Below are 21,063 nucleotides of genomic sequence, written 5' to 3' on the forward strand. Positions count from 1 at the left end.
CTTTCTCTGCATATTATGAGGTGGCAAAAGTCTGCAAAGATGTTCCTTTTCAGGTTGGTGGGTCTAAGATAAAGTGTTTGGAATGGTTAATAAGGAAATCAAGTTAGGTGACCAAAAGGCATTTGGCTGAACTGTTTAGAAGGAATAATTGGTCATGCACTTACGGTACCATGATGTACTGAAAAGATTCATAATGTCAATTTTTCTCATACTAACTAGCATAGGTGTAAACTCCCTGACAGAGGTGAGTGACCTTCTGCTTCATTACTGTTAGCTTGTTCACTGTCAGATCACACACCAACTAGCCCCTTTGCCTCTTTAAGATGCCTACACATTCCTCTTTTCACCTGCTGCTGCTAAAATTTTTTTTAAAAAGCTGTTTTTCATATACAGAGATCAGCATACTGAGCTGCTTATCTGTCTATCCATTTACTCTTTCTGTGGCTATCCACTCTCATTTGTGAGGCATCTGGGTGAAAGTTCTAGTGCAATTCGTACCCATGCAGGTTAACTGGTCTATTATAAAGTTAACACCACAAACACTTGCTTTATGAATAACATTTCTTAACGAGGGAATAATGTGATCAAATACGAAAGAGTAGTTGGAACTGAGAAGAATGTAAAACGTAGTGTGTAAGTTGGGTATGCTTTTCTCTAATTATTTAAACGGATATCTGAAGTACTGTACCTCCAAAGGAATATGATCAAAGGATTCATGGGAGGGAGGCTTATTTGCTTTCAAATTTCAAAATCCCTAGGACTAAAAGAGTGGGAGTTTTCTCTCAGTTGCTTCAAAACTGTGCGGTTGTATGCTTATTTCTGAGAAGAATATTAAGCTATTTAGTAACATATTAAGATTTAATAAAATGAATAGATTCAAATGATTCTTTTTAAAGTAAATGCATAGATTACATATATAACACACATATCCCTGTGTTTAAATATCACCGAATTTTCTTATTTATGCATTATTTTCTTCATTTGAATAGATAGGAGTTGGGATTAATTATCCATTTAATTTTTTTACATGCAATACAAATAGAATCTAGAATGACCTCCAAAATTATTACAGAAGAATAAAATTCCAGGTATAATCCCTTCGCATGAGAACTCTGTTTGTCATCTTAGATTGAGACAGTGAGTGGGAAGAGCTATAATTTAAGTATACTTTTAAAAAAAAATAGTGTTATTTTTCCATTCCCCGAGGAACACATTTTCCCTGTATTAGTCTAAGTACATTTAGCATTAAAGTCTATCACACTGACTTTTATTTTTTGTATGTATTGCACTTTTCTCCATGTATAGAATTATGGCACTTGAGACTTTCTACACTGTGTATACAAAACAACTATTCAAAATTTTCAGAAACTAAGATTCATATTTTTTACCTTACTAACCAAAAGCAGAAAGCACAGATTTCTTTTCCTTCCAATATTCCACTGCATTTATTGACTTTAAAACCAGTCAGAGAGAGGCAGTGAGGAACTGAGACCCACCTGAAACCTTCCTATGGTGTCACATCCTGACAGTCGTATCAAGACACTTCCGTACTGCCAACCTTAGTTCTGCCCTTTCACAGATGTTGAAACTTTTAGGCTTCCATGCTGAAGGTACATGGAAGGTTTTTAAAAAATATTACTGGGATTATGAACTGAATTCTTGGTTAAATATAAGACTGTACAAAGAACAGTCTTAAAATATTATTAATATTAAAAAATATTAAGTTTTTGCTTAATGTCCCCTAAGTCATTTACATTAATGGGCCAAAGTAAAACAACAGATGAATAATCTTTAATCATTTATGCAATGTTTGGGTCAAAATGGATTACTAGTCTGAGTGTTCCCAACACTGTAAACAAGATTAAATTCATAAATTCACTGGGTCTGGAGAGAAAAATCGGACAGTCGCAGGTACATGGGAATCCTTTTCACTGCAGAAAACCTCATCATTTTCCATCCTATACAATTATGCTGCCTTTATATACCATGGCTATTTATAACTTGAATACTAACCCCTGGGTCATTTTATCCAGAAATAAAATTTTATGCTAAAGAATGTTCAATTTTTTTTTTTATCAAGAGACCTATAAGGTTTCAATGTAACATATCAAATGTAGACAAGCAGTATTCTGTTTTAAGTGTATAGGTAAAAAGAAAACTCTGTAGCAACATACAATTTTTAAATATTACACTAAAAAAGTGAAGAAGAATCTACTTTTCAAAGTATTTATTATATTTCAGGATAAATTTTAATTCCACTTGACTAACAATTCTGAAAGACAGGAGTGAGTGGAGAGACAAATGATGTGGCAATAAAGAAATGTAAACAATATACCATAACAATATGAATGACATAAATGACAAATGAATAAAATAAAGTACATAAACAAACTAAAAAATTACACAAAGTGTTTGGGATTATAGTGGGAGCTGCTAAGGGAGAAGAATAATTAAAATGATAAAAAGGCAGCATCCTAAACATGCCATGGGGAAGAAGTACTATGCACAGTGTTTAGGAGCACAGCCTTTATAAGCAGAACAGGATGATAATCTTTAATTTGCTGCTTCTCAGTCATGTGATCTTGGGCACAATACATTCAGTTTCCTCCTCTTTAAAGCACATAAAATATTTACCTTATCAATAGTTGTGTTGTTAAAATGATAAAGTACCCAACACAGTGCCCAGAACACAGTAAGAGATAAACTGAGTATTATTTGGTTTCAAACAAAATGTAATTTAAAACTAATCACCATAGGGTGTTCAGCAGTAGAAGAAGTGACTGCCACCAGGAAGAAGAGTGGCCCAGAGGTCCAGGTGGGATTTTTCAGATAGGACGTAGTGCCAGTGCACAGAGAAGAAGTGACAGCAGGTCCAGAAAGAAGAAATCATAGGCCACCTTTGGGAACCACACAAAGGCTTACCTGGCTGGTTTTCTACCTCTCATTTATGGGGAATACTAGGTTGCTTGAAAGTTATAGTGGAGCCACAGTCCAGAGGGCTAAGAAAGCCAAGCTAGCTATTTAGACAGAAGTCTCTGTCATGGGGTACAGAATCCTGGGCAGGTGTGCAAAATGTAAATATTTTTAGGAAGTAAATATTTAGGAATTTTTTTTGGCATTTTTAACCTCAAACAGAAATTACATTTTACTAAAATTTAATAAATAGATTGACATCAGTATTCTTTTACTTCTTATGTCAGTTGGTCAGATGTTCTATGAAGAATCCCGGGAGAAAACTGGAAGTTATACTATAAAAATTCATAGCAAGGCAGTCACTTTATTTGCTCACCTTTATATTGAAGCTTATCATTTAGCTGTGACTTTTATTACCTAGTTTTAACCAAACCAACCAAACCAATGTTCCTATAATAGGTAAGTGGTCAACAAAATATTCTTGCCAAAAAATCATGTGTTAAAGATAATACTAATAATGCAAGACATACACAAACACATTAATAAAGCTGACACTCTTCCTATTGTTATAAGATTTTCATCAGCAACATGACAAGGTAAAAGCAGTGATGATCAAGTTAAATCAGATCTGACACAAAACTGGCGAAAAAGGTTTGACATTACCAGGAATGCTATTTGATATCTGTCTCACATAGGTTATTGCTAATAGCAAACCCTGACTGAACACATAATGTGCTTAGACTATTTATAGCAAGTAATCCCAAGACACTATCACAAACTTCTAGAATTTTTGGCAAATAAATATTCCAGGTCTTTACAAATTTTCAATGAATTGAAATAAACAGTTAAAATCTTCTTTGGAGCTGTCTTATTTAATAGCAAAAGACAAAACAGTCACATATCATTCAGGGAAACTTGATTTTTCCACCATGAAAACAACATGGGGACAAATTAAATTGCATTTCTTTGTCAGGCAATATTGTTGGAAAGAAGAAAGAAATAACTGTGCAAGGTTTGGGGGAAAATCATTAAAACAAAGTAAGTAACAGAAGGTTTGGTAATAATAAAATCAAAGTGCAGATATTTCTAACATGCTTAGTTTGTAATATTCACTATTTCTGTTTCAATAATAAAATACTTAAAGGATTACTACTGTGAGCCACTAGGTGCTCAACATTGAATGATTTGTTTAAAAAGATATAGGTAGATAGATAGATAGATAGATAGATAGATTGATAGATAGATAGATATAAAATGGAAGAAATCTCTATATTAAATCCTGGGGACTGGCTCTTTTGACTGGAACTATTTTTCTTAAAAAAAGGAAAGATTGCAAGATAGCAGTGCATGTGAAATTCATTTACTGCATTTGTCATAAGCAAGCCAGTACTGAACAGAGTGCCTCAGGATTTTACAGATGTGGTACATGTTGTATACTAATGAGACCTTTCTATTTTGAAGAATATCTTTAATATTTTGTACTGAGACAGAGAATAACTATGAATTTATTTTAACAAGAGAGGTTTGCTGATTATCTAAAGGGAAATTAAATTAAAAAGTTGACTGTAAAGATTTAATTCTTTTTTTTTTTAACAGATGTAGAAGAACCCAAAGTTGTTGAACCTTTTGTTGATGAGAAGTGGTTATTAGCAATATACTACTTATTATATATTTAGGAAGAAGGTAAACTCTGGTTATCAGCAATATGCTACCTAGCAAGTGTCTAGAAAAAAAAATAAGCACAAGCTGTCTCTTCAAGAGAATTAGGATATGGACATAATCCTTTGAAGATAGACAGCTGGAAATCATCATGCGGTTATGCTACATAAAATGACACATCATTTTAAAAAGTTGTCATGTCTGCCTTTTCAAACAAACTTCAAACAGAATATTTTAATCTGTTTATAAACTTTGCAGATGAACTCCAGTGGTTTTTAAAGCCATTTGTTAAAAAAACATATTTTAAAGCATCACATTTTGTGATGGCAAGAACATGCTTGGTATCAAGTTAGGTTAACAATTATTTGTAGAATTTCCGCAACTTAAAAAAAAACAAACAAAACAAATCTCAATTCCAAACTCAGAAAACAGGTAACAATATTTGGCAAGTACAACACTATCTTTGATACACTTCTTTCATTTCTGGTATATCTTGTGGATTATATTTTTTGTTATGGAGAGTCACTAAAACTAAATGTCAAAATATCAAAATATACTTAACTTAGAAGCTGAATTTCCAAGAATTCTATCAAAAAATTTTAGAACAAAATTTTCAAACATTTTGCACAATCAGTGCTCTCTCTAAAATACAATTATTAATCATATTTTACTGTGATCAAATGTATCTACATTTAAATAAATATAATAAAAATGGTGATTTTAGCTTATTTCACTGACTTTTATATTTTTTAGAGGTTCTATATTGCAAATAATACATTAGTAACAGTGAGTAGATTTAATTTAGGATTAAGTAGGTATACACAAATTGAGGTTGTCAAATAAAAAGTATTGATAGAGTCCCTTCCGTCAGGAAGCACACATGAGCCTCCTAGATAGCTTCCTCTACAAGAGGGCAGACAGCAGTATTTCATCTTGTGGAACTGAAAACCACAGCCACAGAAAGACGGAGAAAATGAAAAGGCAAAAGACTTTGTACCAGATGAGGGGACAAGATAAAACACCAGAAAAACAACTAAATGAAGAGGAGATAGGCACCCTTCCAGAAAAAGAATTCAGAATAATGATGGTGAAGATGACCCAGGACTTTGAAAAAAGACTGGATGCAAAGATCAAAAAGTTGCAAGAAAAATTTACCAAAGACCTAGAAGAATTAAAGAACAGAGAGATATGCAACACAATAACTGAAATGAAAAATACACTAGAAGGAAACAATAGCAGATTAACTGGGGCAGAAGGGCGAATAAGTGACCTGGAAGACAGAATGGTGATAATCACTGATGCAGAAAAGAATAAAAGAAAAAAGAATGAAAAGAACGGAAGATAGCCTAAGAGACCTCTGGGACAACGTTAAATGCACCAACATTTGCATTATATGGGTCCCAGAAGGAGAAGAGAGAGAGAAAGGACCTGAGAAAATATTGGAAGAGATTATACTTGAAAACTTCCCTAACATGGGAAAGGAAATGGCCACCCAAGTCCAGGAAGTGCAGAGAGTCCCAGGCAGGATAAACCCAAGGAGAAACATGCTAAGACATACAGTAGTCAAATTGACAAAAATTAAAGACAGAGAAAAGTTATTAAAAGCAACAAGGGAAAAACAACAAATAACATACAAGGGAACTCCCATCAGGTTAACAGCTGATTTCTCAGCAGAAACTCTGCAAGCCAGAAGGGAGTGGCACGATGTATTTAAAGTGATGAAAGGGAAGATCCTACAACCAAGAATACTCTGCCCAGCAAGGATCTCATTCAGATCCGGCAGAGAAATCAAAAGCTTTACAGACAAGCAACAGCTAAGAGAATTCAACACCACCAAACCAGCCCTACAACAAATGCTAAAGGAACTTCTCTAAGCGGGAAACATAAGAGGAGAAAAGGACCTACAAAAACAACAACAAAACAATTAAGAAAATGGTAAGAGGAACATACATATCGATAATCACCTTGAATGTAAATGGACTAAATGCCCCAACCAAAAGACACAGACTGGCTGAATGGATACAAAAACAAGACCCATATAGATGCTGTCTACAAGAGACCCACTTCAGGCCTAGGGACACATACAGACTGAAAGTGAGGGGATGGAAAAAGATATTCCATGCAAATGGAAATCAAAAGAAAGCTGGAGTAGCGATACTCATATCAGATAAAATAGACTTTAAAATGAAAAATGTTACAAGAGACAAGAAAGGACACTACATAAAGATTGAGGAGATAACAATTATAAATATATATACACCCAATATAGGAGCCCCTCAATACATAAGGCAAATGGTAACAACAATGAAAGAGGAAATTGACAGTAACACAATCATAGTGGGGGACTTTAACACCCCACTGACACCAATGGACAGATCATCCACACAGAAAATTAATAAGGAAACACAAGCTGTAAATGACACAATAAATCAGTGGGATTTAATAGATATCTCTAGGACATTACATCCAAAAACAGCAGATTACACGTTCTTCTCAAGTGCACATGGAACATTCTCTAGGATAGATCACATTTTGGGTCACAAATCAAGCCTTGGTAAATTCAAGAAAACTGAAATCGTATCAAGCATCTTTTCTGACCACAATGCTATAAGATTAGAAAGCTATTACAGGAAAAAAACTTTAAAAAACAAAAATACACAGAGGCTAAACAATGTGCTACTAAATAACCAAGAGATCACTGAAGAAATCAAAGAGGAGGTCAAAAAATACCTAGAGACAAATGACAATGAAAACACAATGATCCAAAACCTATGGGATGCAGCAAAGGCAGTTCTAAGAGGGAATTTTATAGCAATACAACCCTACCTCAAGAAACAAGAAAAATCCCAAATAAACAATCTAACCTTACACCTAAAGAAACTAGAGAAAGAAGAGCAAACAAAACCCAAAGTGAGTAGACAGAGAGAAATCATAAAGATCAGAGCAGAAATAAATGAAATAGAGACAAAGAAAACAATAGCAAAAATCAATAAAACTAAAAGCCGGTTCTTTGAGAAGATAAATAAAATTGATAAACCTCTAGCAAGACTCATTAAGAAAATGAGGGAGAGGACTCACATTAGAAAAAAGTAGTGATAAAAGGAAATTTAAAAAGTGATTAAATTTGTAAAATAAAAAGTAGTGCATTAACAAAATATTCGGATACTTCTTGTTTAGATTATATTTAACAAACAGTAGAGAATCACTAGAAATGTCTGAGAGATAGAGTTAAATTATCTGAACCCTGGACAATAGTTATCTGATAATTATATACTGGAGAAGGGAAAAAGAGAAGGCAGAGTGACTGCTAATTAGATTACTCAAATCATTGATTAAAGGTCATGAAGGCCATAAGTAGGATACTGTCCTTAGCAATAGGAGCTAAGAGACAGGAGTGTCACGTACAGAGCCAGGGTGTGTAAGAAGAAACCTCAGATTGCCCAGGTTAGTGACTGGGAGACCAGAGACATGATGAATGATGGTGCCATTATCAAAAATAGAAAGTCAGAAGCAGAAACTGCTTCAATAGAGAGCTGGATATAATTTGAACACACTGAGTTCCAGTTTATGGTGAGACTCTGAGATGGAATGATCTATTCGGTATGTGAAAATGCAGGTTCAACACTCAAGAGGGGAAGACAGAGTTCAAAGAAGAACCTCATCACATGGAGACTGGAAAAGAGAAAGTAACAGAGATAGGCAAAGTAGAACTCATAAGAGGTGATCAGAAAGACAAAAAGAGAACAGAAATGAAAGAGTCATGAACAGGACAGTTTCACAAAGAGAGACATGGTCAAAAGCATCCAGGTCTGCAAAGTGGTTAGCTAGGAGAAGCCGCGGGTGGTGGCGTGGTGAGGTGGCTAGATCCAACCATGAGAATAGAGAACACACAGGCATCTGCTTTCTCTGACTCTAACAAACTGACATAACAAAGGAAGACCAGGATTTATTTAATGAATGATACATTACAATCCAGAGACGGGTTAGTAACCATGTGTTAAAACTGTAAACAAAGAGACAATTGAACCAGGGTAGGGTTGGACTATAAGTTCTAAATAGAATTCTAATATTAAGTTTTAATACCAATAAATCATTTCATTTTCCTGCAAGTCATTGCTGACATCTGTGAATTAAAATTATTCAACCAGATATGATGTAATATCTCTTGTAGCTCTAAAAAGAGTTCAGAGTTCCTCTAAAAAATGGTATTATTGCCTGTGCAAATACAGGGTAAGATTAGATACCCTTAAAAGTTTCCACTAAAGAAAAAGAAAAAGAATATATATAAAGAATAATATATATTCTAGATTATGCTTGGATTATAAATAACCTTTCAATGTAAAACACACTGAATAAAACTGAACAAAATACATTATATTGAATTCACACTAAATACTAAAGTAAACTTAAAAAAATGTTTCTCTTCAATTTTAGTCATACTTCTTTTTAAAAATCACAATTATTTAATCATTTTATGGTTGACCACACCTTAAAAGGCTTTCAAGTGAGAAGAAACTTGTTGAATCTTGATTAAACAAGTGGTTAAGTAAACAGCAATTTCAAGACAAACATTATTTTATGTTAAAGGGGGATACTAATTTTATGTTCATAGTGGGAAAAGAAGCAGTCATTTAAAATTACCTGAAACCCTTCTTTATCACTCCGAAGATTTTGATAAATTAGGCATAAAAGCTAGAAAAATAAATTTTGTATCTACGCTTTATTTAAATTAGATTAAGCTGTCAGAAAGCCAAAGTTCTTCATTTTAGTAAACAACTGTCACACTTTTCTGAACATGTTATTAATTGAAGGCTTTCACTTACAAAATTACCATTAAGTACTCGGTGTACTTAGGTAGACATTAGTAAATTACAAGTATAAGACTGCAAAGTTAGGGAAAAAACATAACTTACTGTTTTTTCCTTCCCAGGTTCCATCTGATCGGGCTTTGCTGTGCACGCTGCCTGTGGCTGTTCTTTTATTTTCCGAATCGCCCCATCATCTTCCTTAGGCAAACGCTGAGGTGCGCCAGATGGTAACGCTTCCATCTTGGTCAGTGGTTGTTTCTTTTCTTGCACTGTCTCTGGAGCCACGCTGCCTTCAGGTTTTTCTTCAGCAATTTGTACTTGAGTTTTAAGTAAATCATGTTCCTCCTCTAGAGCCGAGGATTTTGGTCCAGGGGGTAACTTTTTGTCTTCAAGAGCTGACTTTTTGTCTTTAAGGGTTGGCTTTTTTTCTGGAAGAAGTGGCTTTTTCTCTTGAGGGGCCGAAGTTTTATCTTTCTCTAGTTTACTCTCTTCTTGGATTTGATCTGTGGTTTCCTTAGGGGGGATTTTTTCAACTGAAGGTGTTTCTTTTACTTTTTCTGGAATGATTTTTTCAGCTTCGGTTTTTTCTTCTTGTTCCCTCTTTTTCACTTTTACTTGGGCAGGTATTGCTGTTTTCTGAGATGGTTGTTCTGTAGGGATAGGCATAGGAGAGGCTTTTGGTCCTGTCTGTGTAGGTGGCATTTTGCCCATGTCTCCAAGCTGTCCTGATATCGCTCTCTGGGTTTGACAATTTAAACAAAGCCATTCTTGAATCTGCAAATAAAATAGAAATTAAAAAGTTAACTATATTATAATACATCTGTTTTGGTGCATGTACCAAGGTGAGCACTTAGCCATTTCTAGCTACTTTTTTTGTATGTGAAGGTGGGTCATTGTTTTCTGGATCAATGAAAGAGTGACTTAGCAAAGTGAATTTTTTTCTTTGCAGTAAAGAAGACTGCAGAAAGACTATTTGAAATCTAAAAATAGGAGGAATCCTCAGAGATTAGCAATTAACTCACTTCATCATAAAAAAAAGAAAGAAAAAATGAACTAAAGGTAGACCCAGGGAATATCCTTTTTTTTGGTAAAAAAAAATCTGCATTTGTCCCAAATACAACTATTTTTAAGTCTGGTGCCTTCAAAACTAGTGTTTCCATCACAAATTTATTTAAAAGCTATTAAATTTCATAGTAATTTTCTTTTAACAGCCAATTAATCATAAGCTTCTCTGGGACTTAGCCTATAATCTTCTATCTCCTGACTTGGGTGAATTGTAGTTCTATCTACCAGAGCAGAACTTTACAAGGCAGTTTTCAAGAATCACTTGTGCATAATTCTCCGATTTAAGATTAAAAAATAATGTTATTCTACGTAAGAGTCACATTTCTCATGCAACTGTGTAAGAAGCATTCACGGGTTAAAATTGATATCTTTTGCCCCAAGGTTTTCTCAATTGCTGACTAAAACGGTTTCCTTATACCTCCGTTCTTAAGTGGAATCTATGAGCCACCGGTGCCAAATCACCTCAGGTGGTCCTTAGACATGCAAATTCTAGGAACTACACCAAAATAATTTTAGCAGCATCCTGGGATAAAAGAAGGAGGATCCGCCTTTTTAATAAACTGCTTGCCTAATTCTTTTGCAAACTAAAGACTGAGAACTACCCTCTAATAACAAATATAAATGATAACATGGGAGAGAGACTCTTAGACCCATAACATTGCAGAATTCATCTTACTGATGTATGTGGTGCCTTTTCTTACGTATACCTATGAAAATGTAAGCAATAAAGGCTATACGTGTAGCTTCTAATTGTTACCACTTAATGAGTATCTATTCTCATGTTTGGAGAGTCACGCAAATATCATGTTCATATGTTGTATTCTGAGAAGCCGAATTTCAAATTGCTTTTCATGTTGGATCATTCTTTCCAGTAGTGTAACTCTAATTATTTAGAGAGAAAATCACTTATTGTTCTAGAATATCAGATGTCTAAGATTCATTTCTTACTTCAGCTTTCAATTTCTTTGAAGGCATAAAAAATGTTGCTTAATAATAGTGCCTGTTTTGCAATCTGTAAGCTGTTATAATTCTTACTTGATAACCTACAAGAGTAAAGACCAAAGTCAGTTACTTAACTTCAGTAAACTACTGTCTATAAAACAATAGTATATTATGGGTTTTGTCTGCTTTTGGTGTTATGATCATCCAATCCCTTCTTAATTGCATGTCTAAGCAGCAATAATGTGAATTGTGGCTTCTCTGTATAGTAACTTTATACAAGTCTATAGGAAAGAAACTGATTTGATCCCTATGTCAAATTCTAAAGCTCCAGCCCCTGTGTTGAATAGTCCCTAGAGGAGGTACTTCCGTAATACCTACAGAAAATCAATCTTAATAGGTACCGTGGTTTTAAAAACCATTACTTGGTAGGACCACATCTTAGGATATTTTCATTCAGAAACTGACATTTTAAAAAACAAAACCAGACACAAATAGCTGTGTCACTGTGCTGTTTTGTCACCTGGATTCTAAAAACCAAATGCAGGTGTGTGCTAAGCATTCCTGTCAGGGCAGCTCTGAATGCAAATAAGTTAGGAAGTTTTTAATATAGCAGAAATAAAGGTTTCATCCCACTGGAAATTCCTGTACTTTATCTGAGTTTTAGGGACAAATTATTCTTAGGAAGTTGTCATCTCTCGCTACTTACAGCATATGGTACCACAATGGTACACAGCTTTTGCTAAAAGGAAAATGTGTTGAGAAAATAAACGTAGTGATTATTGCAAGGTGGCATATTCATTATTTTCACACATTTTAAAATTTAGGTAAGAGGATAAAGGTTATAACCTATTTAATCTTTATGTCACATAAACCACTTCATTTTACTAACTGAAAATAATGTTTGATAGACGTGAAACCAGTGATAACAAACCCACTGCTTAAGTCTACAAGGCAAAGAGAAGGCAATAGCGTCAATCTAAGAGAAAAAGGGCCATATCTTGAGAGTCTCAATGGCTAGTTCAAATTCATGTTTCGCTTAATTTTGCAATCTGATACAGTTAAACCTAGTATCTTTTTTTAAAATAAATTTATTTTTTATTTATTTATTTTTATTGGCTGTGTTGGGTCTTTTTTGCTGTGTGTGGGCTTTCTTTTAGTTGCGGTGAGTGGGGGCTACTCTTCGTTGTACGCGGCTACTCTTCGGGTACATGGGCTCCTCACTGCCGTGGCTTCTCTTGTTGCGGAGCACAGGCTCTAGGTGCGTGGGCTTCAGTAGTTGCAGCACATGGGCTCAGTAGTTGTGGCAGATGGGCTCTAAAGCACAGGCTCAATAGTTGTGGTGCATGGGCTTAGTTGTTCTGTGGCACGTGGGATCTTCCTAGAGCAGGGATCGAACCCGTGTCCCCTGCATTGGCAGGTGGATTCTTAACCACTGCGCCACCTAGGAAGCCCCAGCATAGTATCTTTAATCATTACTATTCTGTAATTATTTTTTAACATGATGTTTAACAAGGCTACACTTGGACTCTTGGTTATATGACTGATTTGCAGTTTGAAGATTATAAGGCCAAGCCAATTTTTTTTTGACTTTACATTTTGATTGTCACCCAAATTAATTTGGAAACTGATGTTACTATTATGTCAAGTAATTATGACAACAGCATTCACTTATGTATCTATTCTGTATATAGCTAGTCTATTTATATCTATGGAGTACATATAACCTGGGGAAATTATATGTGCCAAGGGTTATTTGATCAGAACTCACACTCAAGCAGAAGAAAGAAGACCTGAGTTAAAAATAAGAACAATATGCAGTCAAGAAATTAAGGAAGATAGAAAGGACACTATGGATGTAAAAGGACTGTCTGATGAATCCATTTAGAACATAAGGAATTTGACAAATTATGAATCACACAAGAGTATTTTTCCACTGGACAACTAGATATGCTCAATTGGTGGTCTCATACGTATATCTCTTCTTTCTGAAGCCCTAGAACCAAAATTAGAATACCAACAAATTCAGCAAGTAGAGGAAGTTATAAATCAATAAGGGACTAAAAGGGAAAAAAACACTATAGTAGCATCAAAAATTTTGTATTTCTTTAAACATGTAAATTTAAATTTTGTTTATTAAGAGAAAAGAGAGGAAAAGGCAGAGGCTAGGGTAAAGCCAAAAATAGAAATGAGAAAAGTAAAATGGATCAAATTGGCAAAGAGGAAAAAAAAAGAGTTAAAAATGAATCTTCAAGAAAGTTCATTTAGGACAATACAGGCCATCATCATTATCACATCAGCATTAAATATAAACACAATTATTAGAAAAATTTTCTTCACAAAAACAATTTGGGAAATACTCTAGAACCACATCAGAAGATGTAAAAATCTGTGGTTCACAATTTTTTTGCCTTTTTTTAATCAAAAATAATCCCAAAGATTTTTGTATCATTGTATTCAGGAATCTAATGAAGAAGTATTATATTTCTGGGTCCAAAAAATGTATCTACACTGTTAGGTCCTCAATAGCCACAACATTATTAAATACGCACAATGTTTCCAGTTCAGTAGCAATCTGGAGAATTAAGCAAGATTTCTTAAATTATATTAAAATTCAATGCATAATATGTCATTGCCATATATGACTTTTACTAGCTGAAAAGATTTTACCAGACATAGAATTAACTCTTTCTGTAATAGTTACAGTTGTGACACACATGACTATTCATATTTCGCCTTAAGGTGAAATATCAAATGAGTTATGGTTTCACCTTTGAAGTATTTCCTTATAAAGGCAGTGAGACAACCAGAAAATAAATATATATTATATACATAATGTATCATATGTTATATATATCAATTGAAACTCAAGACATTTCTATTATATTACTGAGTTTATTACATAGAAAAATAGAAAATATAGATCTTATGAAGGCTTTTTTTAAACATAGTCATTATTATGGATGCTCTCAGACCATTTTCATTTATTTTTTGGTGTTTTAAAAATATATTTTATTTTCGGTATACTGTCAGTATCTCTTAATGGTATAAACATAATGAAAGTTTATATTTCATCCATATTATTATTAAATATATTAAATAAATTCAGAAGACTCTATACTATGAAGCCAAACACATTTTTTAGTGCTTTAATGTTAACATCCAGGATATTAAAATTCATCTCCAAGGAGGAACAATTCTGATAAACAAAGTATATAAAAAATAACTCCACATAGATCACAACATATTAGAATATATCCAATTGCCATGTAGTACATGTTAACAAAATGCATTTTAACATCAAATCATCAAGGCTTCAGAACAACACTCCAAAAATCCATTAATCTTAAGAGGAGAGTAGGAAATGAAGGCAGTAAAAACCCAAAAAAAAGGATGTGCTGTTCTACTCAGCATTTTTCCATCAATAAGCAATTTGCTTTATATAACATTTCAGCTGTAACTATAGCAACAATACCATTAAGGAAAATCTCAGAACTTCAGGCCTGCCTATTTATTTTTCTAAGTATCTTTTCTGAAGCATGAAAATAAGACCTGCAGCAGACTGAAAGTCTGCCATTAGACTTTAGGTGGTAGAGAAGTGATGGTCCCAAAACCTACACAAGCAATCCTATTTGTGTCGGAGAAATCTTAATAGTATCTTAACATGAATTTCCATTAAAAAACCAAATGGACTGATCTGGAAGCTCATATACTTTCTGTCAATAAAAGTATTTAAGTAGAGACTGGGTGGCCCCCACTTAAAATTCTGCAAAGGAAAACCAAGCAATCAAGGGGATTGGTACTATAATACCACTGAGTTTCCTGCCTATTCTGAAGCTTTTGAGTCAACAATAAAAATTTTACACATATTTTTTGTCTACTTGCTTATCATTCAGAATGTTATTTTTTTAAGCTGAGAAACAATTACACTAATAATCTGCTTAGAAGTCACTATTTTATTTACTGACACATCCAAAAACTGGGGAGCAATGTTACCTGCAACTTGTCACTTGTATCTGTGCCCCCTATAGTCTCGGTATTAGGGTTGTTCTATTTCTCAAAGGCCCACACACTCTTCAACTTGACATTCTGAAAACCAGATTTTTTGCTTATTAAATTTCTACATTTATTTCCTTCTGTCATTTGTAAAAGGGAAAAGTATTGAGTTCACAGTTGATGCACTTTTTCAGATTACAACATAAATTGTTCAGACTACACAATCAGGATATTAAAAATCTGTGATCATTTATGAGACTACATTTTACAAGTGTATGCAATAATGTGTTTGTGATACTTCTGTTACTTTGTCACTCCTAAAAATGAATGGGATTATTTTTGTTCCTTTTATAATTACTGAAACAAGAATAACTCATATCCAATATATATAAGTGGCTGATTGAGGCTCTTCCTTATTTATTTCATATGTAGATATAAGAATTCTATCAGAATATATTAGAACATTAATATTGACATGGAAACTAAGAAAAACCAAGCAGGCAATTTAAACATCAATTTCTAATGGAATTACTAAATGTGAAGGGTAGAAAATCAATAATGAAACCTAACAGAATAGTCATACTATTAGGAACCTGTACCAGGGTTATCATTCTTAGGTCTAAATTGATCAATGGTCATGTCCCCATTAATCTCTTCTTTTACGTTTATTTTTGTAAGAGCCCCAAACCCCTGTCTACACACATTAAACCTGTTTCACTCATCTGATGTAAGTTTCTACATAATGTATGTTTCTGCATAATGTAAAACTACCTTAACAAACATTTCCATAAATAGTAACATACCAACTAAAATCATATATATCACACCAGGGATTAAAATATTTGGATTATAATTGCATACTGTTGATTGATACTTTGCTGTGTCCATTTTTCTTTGAAGAGACCAGGATCATTTTTTTAGTCACTTTCTCATCACAATTAAAATGTATTGTTCTAAACTAAGAAAGTAATCTCTGAGTGTTTGATGTTTTAAATACCATTACATAAGTAATATATAAATACACACACATATTAATTAAAATACCTCTGAACATTTACATTAACACAATTTTCATGGAACTTGAGGAAGATCAGGGGCTTAGTTTCCTTTTAGAAATATAAATATATGAAAATAAACACATTTATATTTATGTAAATATGTGTATTATTTGCATGGATGAGAACTAAATAGGGTTAATTTCCCTATAATGTCTTCCTTCCTTCCTCCCTCCCCCCCTCCGCCCCTTTCCTCCCTTATATCTTCCCTCCCTTCTTCCTTCCTCCCTATTCCTCCCTATCTGGATAGAGGGCAGCAAGAAGAGAGAATAAGCTCACTAAAACTATTTTTGACTAAGTAATCTACCTGATTTGATTTCAATTAAAAGCATTAGAATAACTGATCGCCTACCAGGGTGTATAAACGAGAACTCCAAGGACACAGCTGACTTCTCCATGGCAACGAACAATGCACTAAACTTAAGGGTAATCATACATACTTATTATGTTGACTTTAGTTAAACTCAGCTCCTGCAAAAACAGAAGTCTCAAAGGTAAGACTTATCTGTGGATTCACAGCATTTCTATTTGTGATGAATCATTCTAGTGTACTACACTTTACACTGATAGTTATTTAAGTTTATTTCTATAAAAAATAAGCAACAGTTTAAAATCTTATCATTTATGTTATATGGATATCAACTTCAAGTTTTTATATAATCAGTTCTCATCCCTCTGCTCTTATGGAGTTTTATTTTATTATTTCCTACTACAAGAGGTGTATAATTTGCATGTGTGAATAATTACATCAAAGAAAAAATACCTTTTTAATCTAGCTTAGTCTCTAGTCAGCACTTCAGGCAATGCACGACTGAATTTTAAAACAAGATTTATTTTGCAGATTTTTAACACACCACATCACAAAGGAATTTTATGTACATTAAAATTACAAAGTTATATGCATTTGGAAGACAGATTATTTAAAGCACACTACAGCTGCATAAAATCTATCAAACATTTTACAGGATAAATAAAAACCAATCCCAATGTTAAACTTAAGCATCATTATGAATATAACAAAGACAGAATAATCTCACAGACCGGGGAGCCTGAAATATATCAGAAAGGGGTTTGCACCACTGGATAAGAGAGAAGGAATGCAAGGTGACTGGGCAGACTGGTTGGGTGTGAAATCCTCCTACAATGCAGCAGAACATGGTGCAGTACTGGATGTTCTTTATACAGGGAAGAATCAGTGTGTTGATTTTGCAAGGTGTAAACTTCTCTAGGTTGAACTATGTTTCCCAGAATTCCCTTCCCTAAATGGTTCCCATTATAGTTTAGCACTAGAGACGTTTTGTGTGAGATGTGGAGGGCAGAAGTGAAGCAGCAGCTACACTCCCCTTTGGATGCTCAGAAAGTTGGGGTAGAATCACCAGGTGCTATTGTAGTTCACCCATGTTGTTACTGCTTGGCTTGGGGCAGCAGGCAAGCATGCAGCTGCTCTATTTTCATCTGATTTCTCCTTCAGTTTCATCATCAGCTTTTAGGCTAGAGGCGGTGAGAAGAGACAGGTGTTCTGTCCTGTCCTCACAGACTCCAGCTTGTCCTTGCTCTCAAGTACTCTAAATTCATGTTTCTACTCTCTGCCTGCCCTTTGGACTGTGGGCTCCAGTAGCCTTTCAGCAATCACTTTCCCAGATCCTACAATTGTTTAAGGTCAAATTCCTATAGCAAATCCCTTATGTACATTCTATACTTCCTAATTGTTCTGCTTTTCTAATTAAAGTTGAAGTGATATAGTCATGCTGAGTCAATCCATATTCAAGGTGTTGTTTTTTTTTATAATTAATGTTGGTGTGTGTTCAAAGTAATTCTGATAGACTATTTCCAAGTTTAAGTTGCATGGCAAAGAAGGCACACTTTACTGGAATTCAAGAGAAAGAGAGACTGTCTTTGGGTCTGTCAGTGTGACATACATAAATGAGTCAATTGAAAGGTTGTAGTTTTTTAAAATGTTATGGTGAAATAATATAAAATAATCAAAAATAATTTGTGACATAGCACACACAATGAAAAAATTTTTAAAGGGTTGAACAGCCAAGCAGCTGCTACTGACTTAAGAAATAGAACACTGTCAGTATCATTAGAGACAATCAGATGCCCTACTGCAATACCATCCTATTTCACACTTGCTAATACCAGCTGCTATTTTAACTGTTTTGTTGTTAGACCTTTGTTTTTTCTTATGGTTTTAACATTATAAATACACTTTTTTATTAAGCCCTTTATTGGAATATAATTGCTTTACAGTTTTGTACCAGCTTTTGAGGTATGCCAAAGTGAATCAGCTGTATTTATACATATATCCCCATATCCCCTCCCTTCTGTGACTCCCTCCCACCCTCGCTGTCCTGGCACTCTAGGGCATCACCCACCATCGAGTTGATCTCCCTTTGTTATACAGCAACTTCGCACTGGCTATCTATTTTACAGTTGGTAGTGTAAATATGTCTATGCTACTCTCTCACTTCATCCCAACTTCCCCTTCGCCCCCTGCCCCCAACCCCATGTCCTCCAGTCCATTCTCTGCATCTGCATCCTTATTCTTGCCCTGTCACTGGGTTCATCAGTATCATTTTTTTTTTTTTTAGATTCCATATATATGAGTTGGCCTACAGTATTTGTTTTTCTCTTTCTGGCTTACTTCACTCTGTATGACAGGCTCTAAGTCTATCCACCTCATTACATATAGCTCCATTTCATTCCTTCTTATGGCTGAGTAATATTCCATCATATGTATGTGCCACATCTTCTTTATCCATTCATTTGTTGATGGGCATTTAGGTTGCTTCCATGTCCTGGCTATTGTAAATAGTGCTGCAATGAACATTATGGTACATGTTTCGTTTTGGATTATGGTTTTCTCTGGGTATATGCCCAGGAGTGGGATTACTGGATCAGATGGTAGTTCTATTTTTAGTTTTTTAAGGAACCTCCAAACTGTTTTCCATAGTGGCTGTACCAACTTACATTCCCACCAACAGTGCAGAAGAGTTCCCTTTTCTCCAAACCCTCTCCAGCATTTAATTGTTTCTAGATGTTTTGATGATGGCCATTCTGACCGGTGTGAGGTGATACCTGATTGTGGCATCTTGCATTTCTCTAATGATTAGCGATGTTGAGCATCTTTTCATCTGTTTGTTGGCCATCTGTATGTCTTCTTTGGAGAAAGGTCTATTTAGGTCTTCCACCCATTTATGGATTGGATTTTTGCTTTTTTGGTATTAAGCTGCATGAGCTGCTTGTATATTTTGGAGATTAATCCTTTGTCTGTTGCTTCGTTGGCAAGTATTGTCTCCCATTCTGAGGGTTGCCTTCTTGTCTTGTTTATGGTTTCTTTCGCTGTGCAAAAGCTTTTAAGTTTCATTAGGTCCCATTTGTTTATTCTTGATTTTATTTCTAGAAGGTGGGTCAAAAAGGATGTTGCTTTGATGGATGTCATAGAGTGTTCTGCCTATGTTTTCCTCTAGGAGTTTATAGTGTCTGGCCTTACATTTAGGCCTTTAATCCATTTGGAGTTTCTTTTTGTGTATGGTGTTAGGAAGTGTTCTAATTTCATTCTTTTACATGTAGCTGTCCAATTTCCCCAGCACCACTTATTGAAGAGGCTTTTTTCCATTGTATATTCTTGCCTCCTTTGTCAAAGATATGGTGCCCATGTGTGCTTGGGTTTACCTCTGGGTTCTCTGTTCTGTTCCATTGATCTTCCTTTCTATTTTTGTGCCAGTACCATACGGTCTTGATCACTGTGGCCTTGTAGTATTGTTTGAAGTCAGGTAGCCTAATTCCACCAACTCTGTCTTTCCTTCTCAAGATTGCTTTGGCTATTCGGGGTCTTATGCGTTTCCATACAAATCGTAAGATTTCTTGTTCTAGTTCTGTGAAAAATGCCGTTGGTAATTTGATAGGGATTGCATTGAATCTGTAAATTGCTTTGGATAGGATAGTCATTTTCACAATGTTGATTCTTCCGATCCAAGAACATGGTATGTCTCTCCATCTGTTGGTATCGTCTTTGATTTCTTTCATCAGTGTCTTATACTTTTCTGCATACAGGTCTTTTGCCTCTTTAGGCAGGTTTATTCCTAGGTATTTTATTCTTTTTGTTGCAATGGTAAATGGAAGAGTTTCCTTAATTTCTCTTTCTGCTCTTTCATTGTTAGTGTATAGGAATGCAAGAGATTTCTGCACATTAATTTTATATCCTGCTACTTTACTAAATTCATCAATTAGTGCTAGCAGTTTTCTGGTAGCATCTTTAGGGTTTTCTATGTATAATATCATGTTAATTGCAGAGAGTGACAATTTTACTTCTTCTTTTCCAATTTGGATTCCTTTTATTTCTTTTTCTTCTCTGATTGCTGTGGCTAAAACTTCCAAAACTATGTTGAATAATAATGGTGAGAGTGGGCACCCTTGTCTTGTTCCTGTTCTTAGAGGGAATTCTTTCAGTTTTTCCCCATTGAGCACGATGTTGACTTTTGGTTTCTCATATATGGTTTTTATTATGTTAAGGAAATTCCCTTCTATGCCCATTTTCTGGAGAGTTTTTTTTTATCATAAATGGATGTTGAACTTTGTCAAAAGCTTTTTCTGCATCTATTGAGATGATATGATTTTTATCC

The 21,063-nt window shown here is 34.5% G+C and overlaps 1 protein-coding gene across 1 annotated transcript in view; it reads right to left on the bottom strand.

Annotated features, from left to right (window-relative positions):
* PCLO (piccolo presynaptic cytomatrix protein) overlaps positions 1–21,063 on the bottom strand; it is a 375,075-nt gene that overhangs the window by 175,583 nt on the left and 178,429 nt on the right. Inside the window, exon 5 of the mRNA XM_057731959.1 lies at positions 9,486–10,154. Within this exon, the coding sequence (XP_057587942.1) occupies positions 9,486–10,154 (669 nt within the window). The remainder of the gene's footprint in view (positions 1–9,485; positions 10,155–21,063) is intronic.

The sequence above is a fragment of the Hippopotamus amphibius genome, chromosome 4 (genome assembly GCF_030028045.1).
Source record: "Hippopotamus amphibius kiboko isolate mHipAmp2 chromosome 4, mHipAmp2.hap2, whole genome shotgun sequence".
Taxonomy (NCBI): domain Eukaryota; kingdom Metazoa; phylum Chordata; class Mammalia; order Artiodactyla; family Hippopotamidae; genus Hippopotamus; species Hippopotamus amphibius.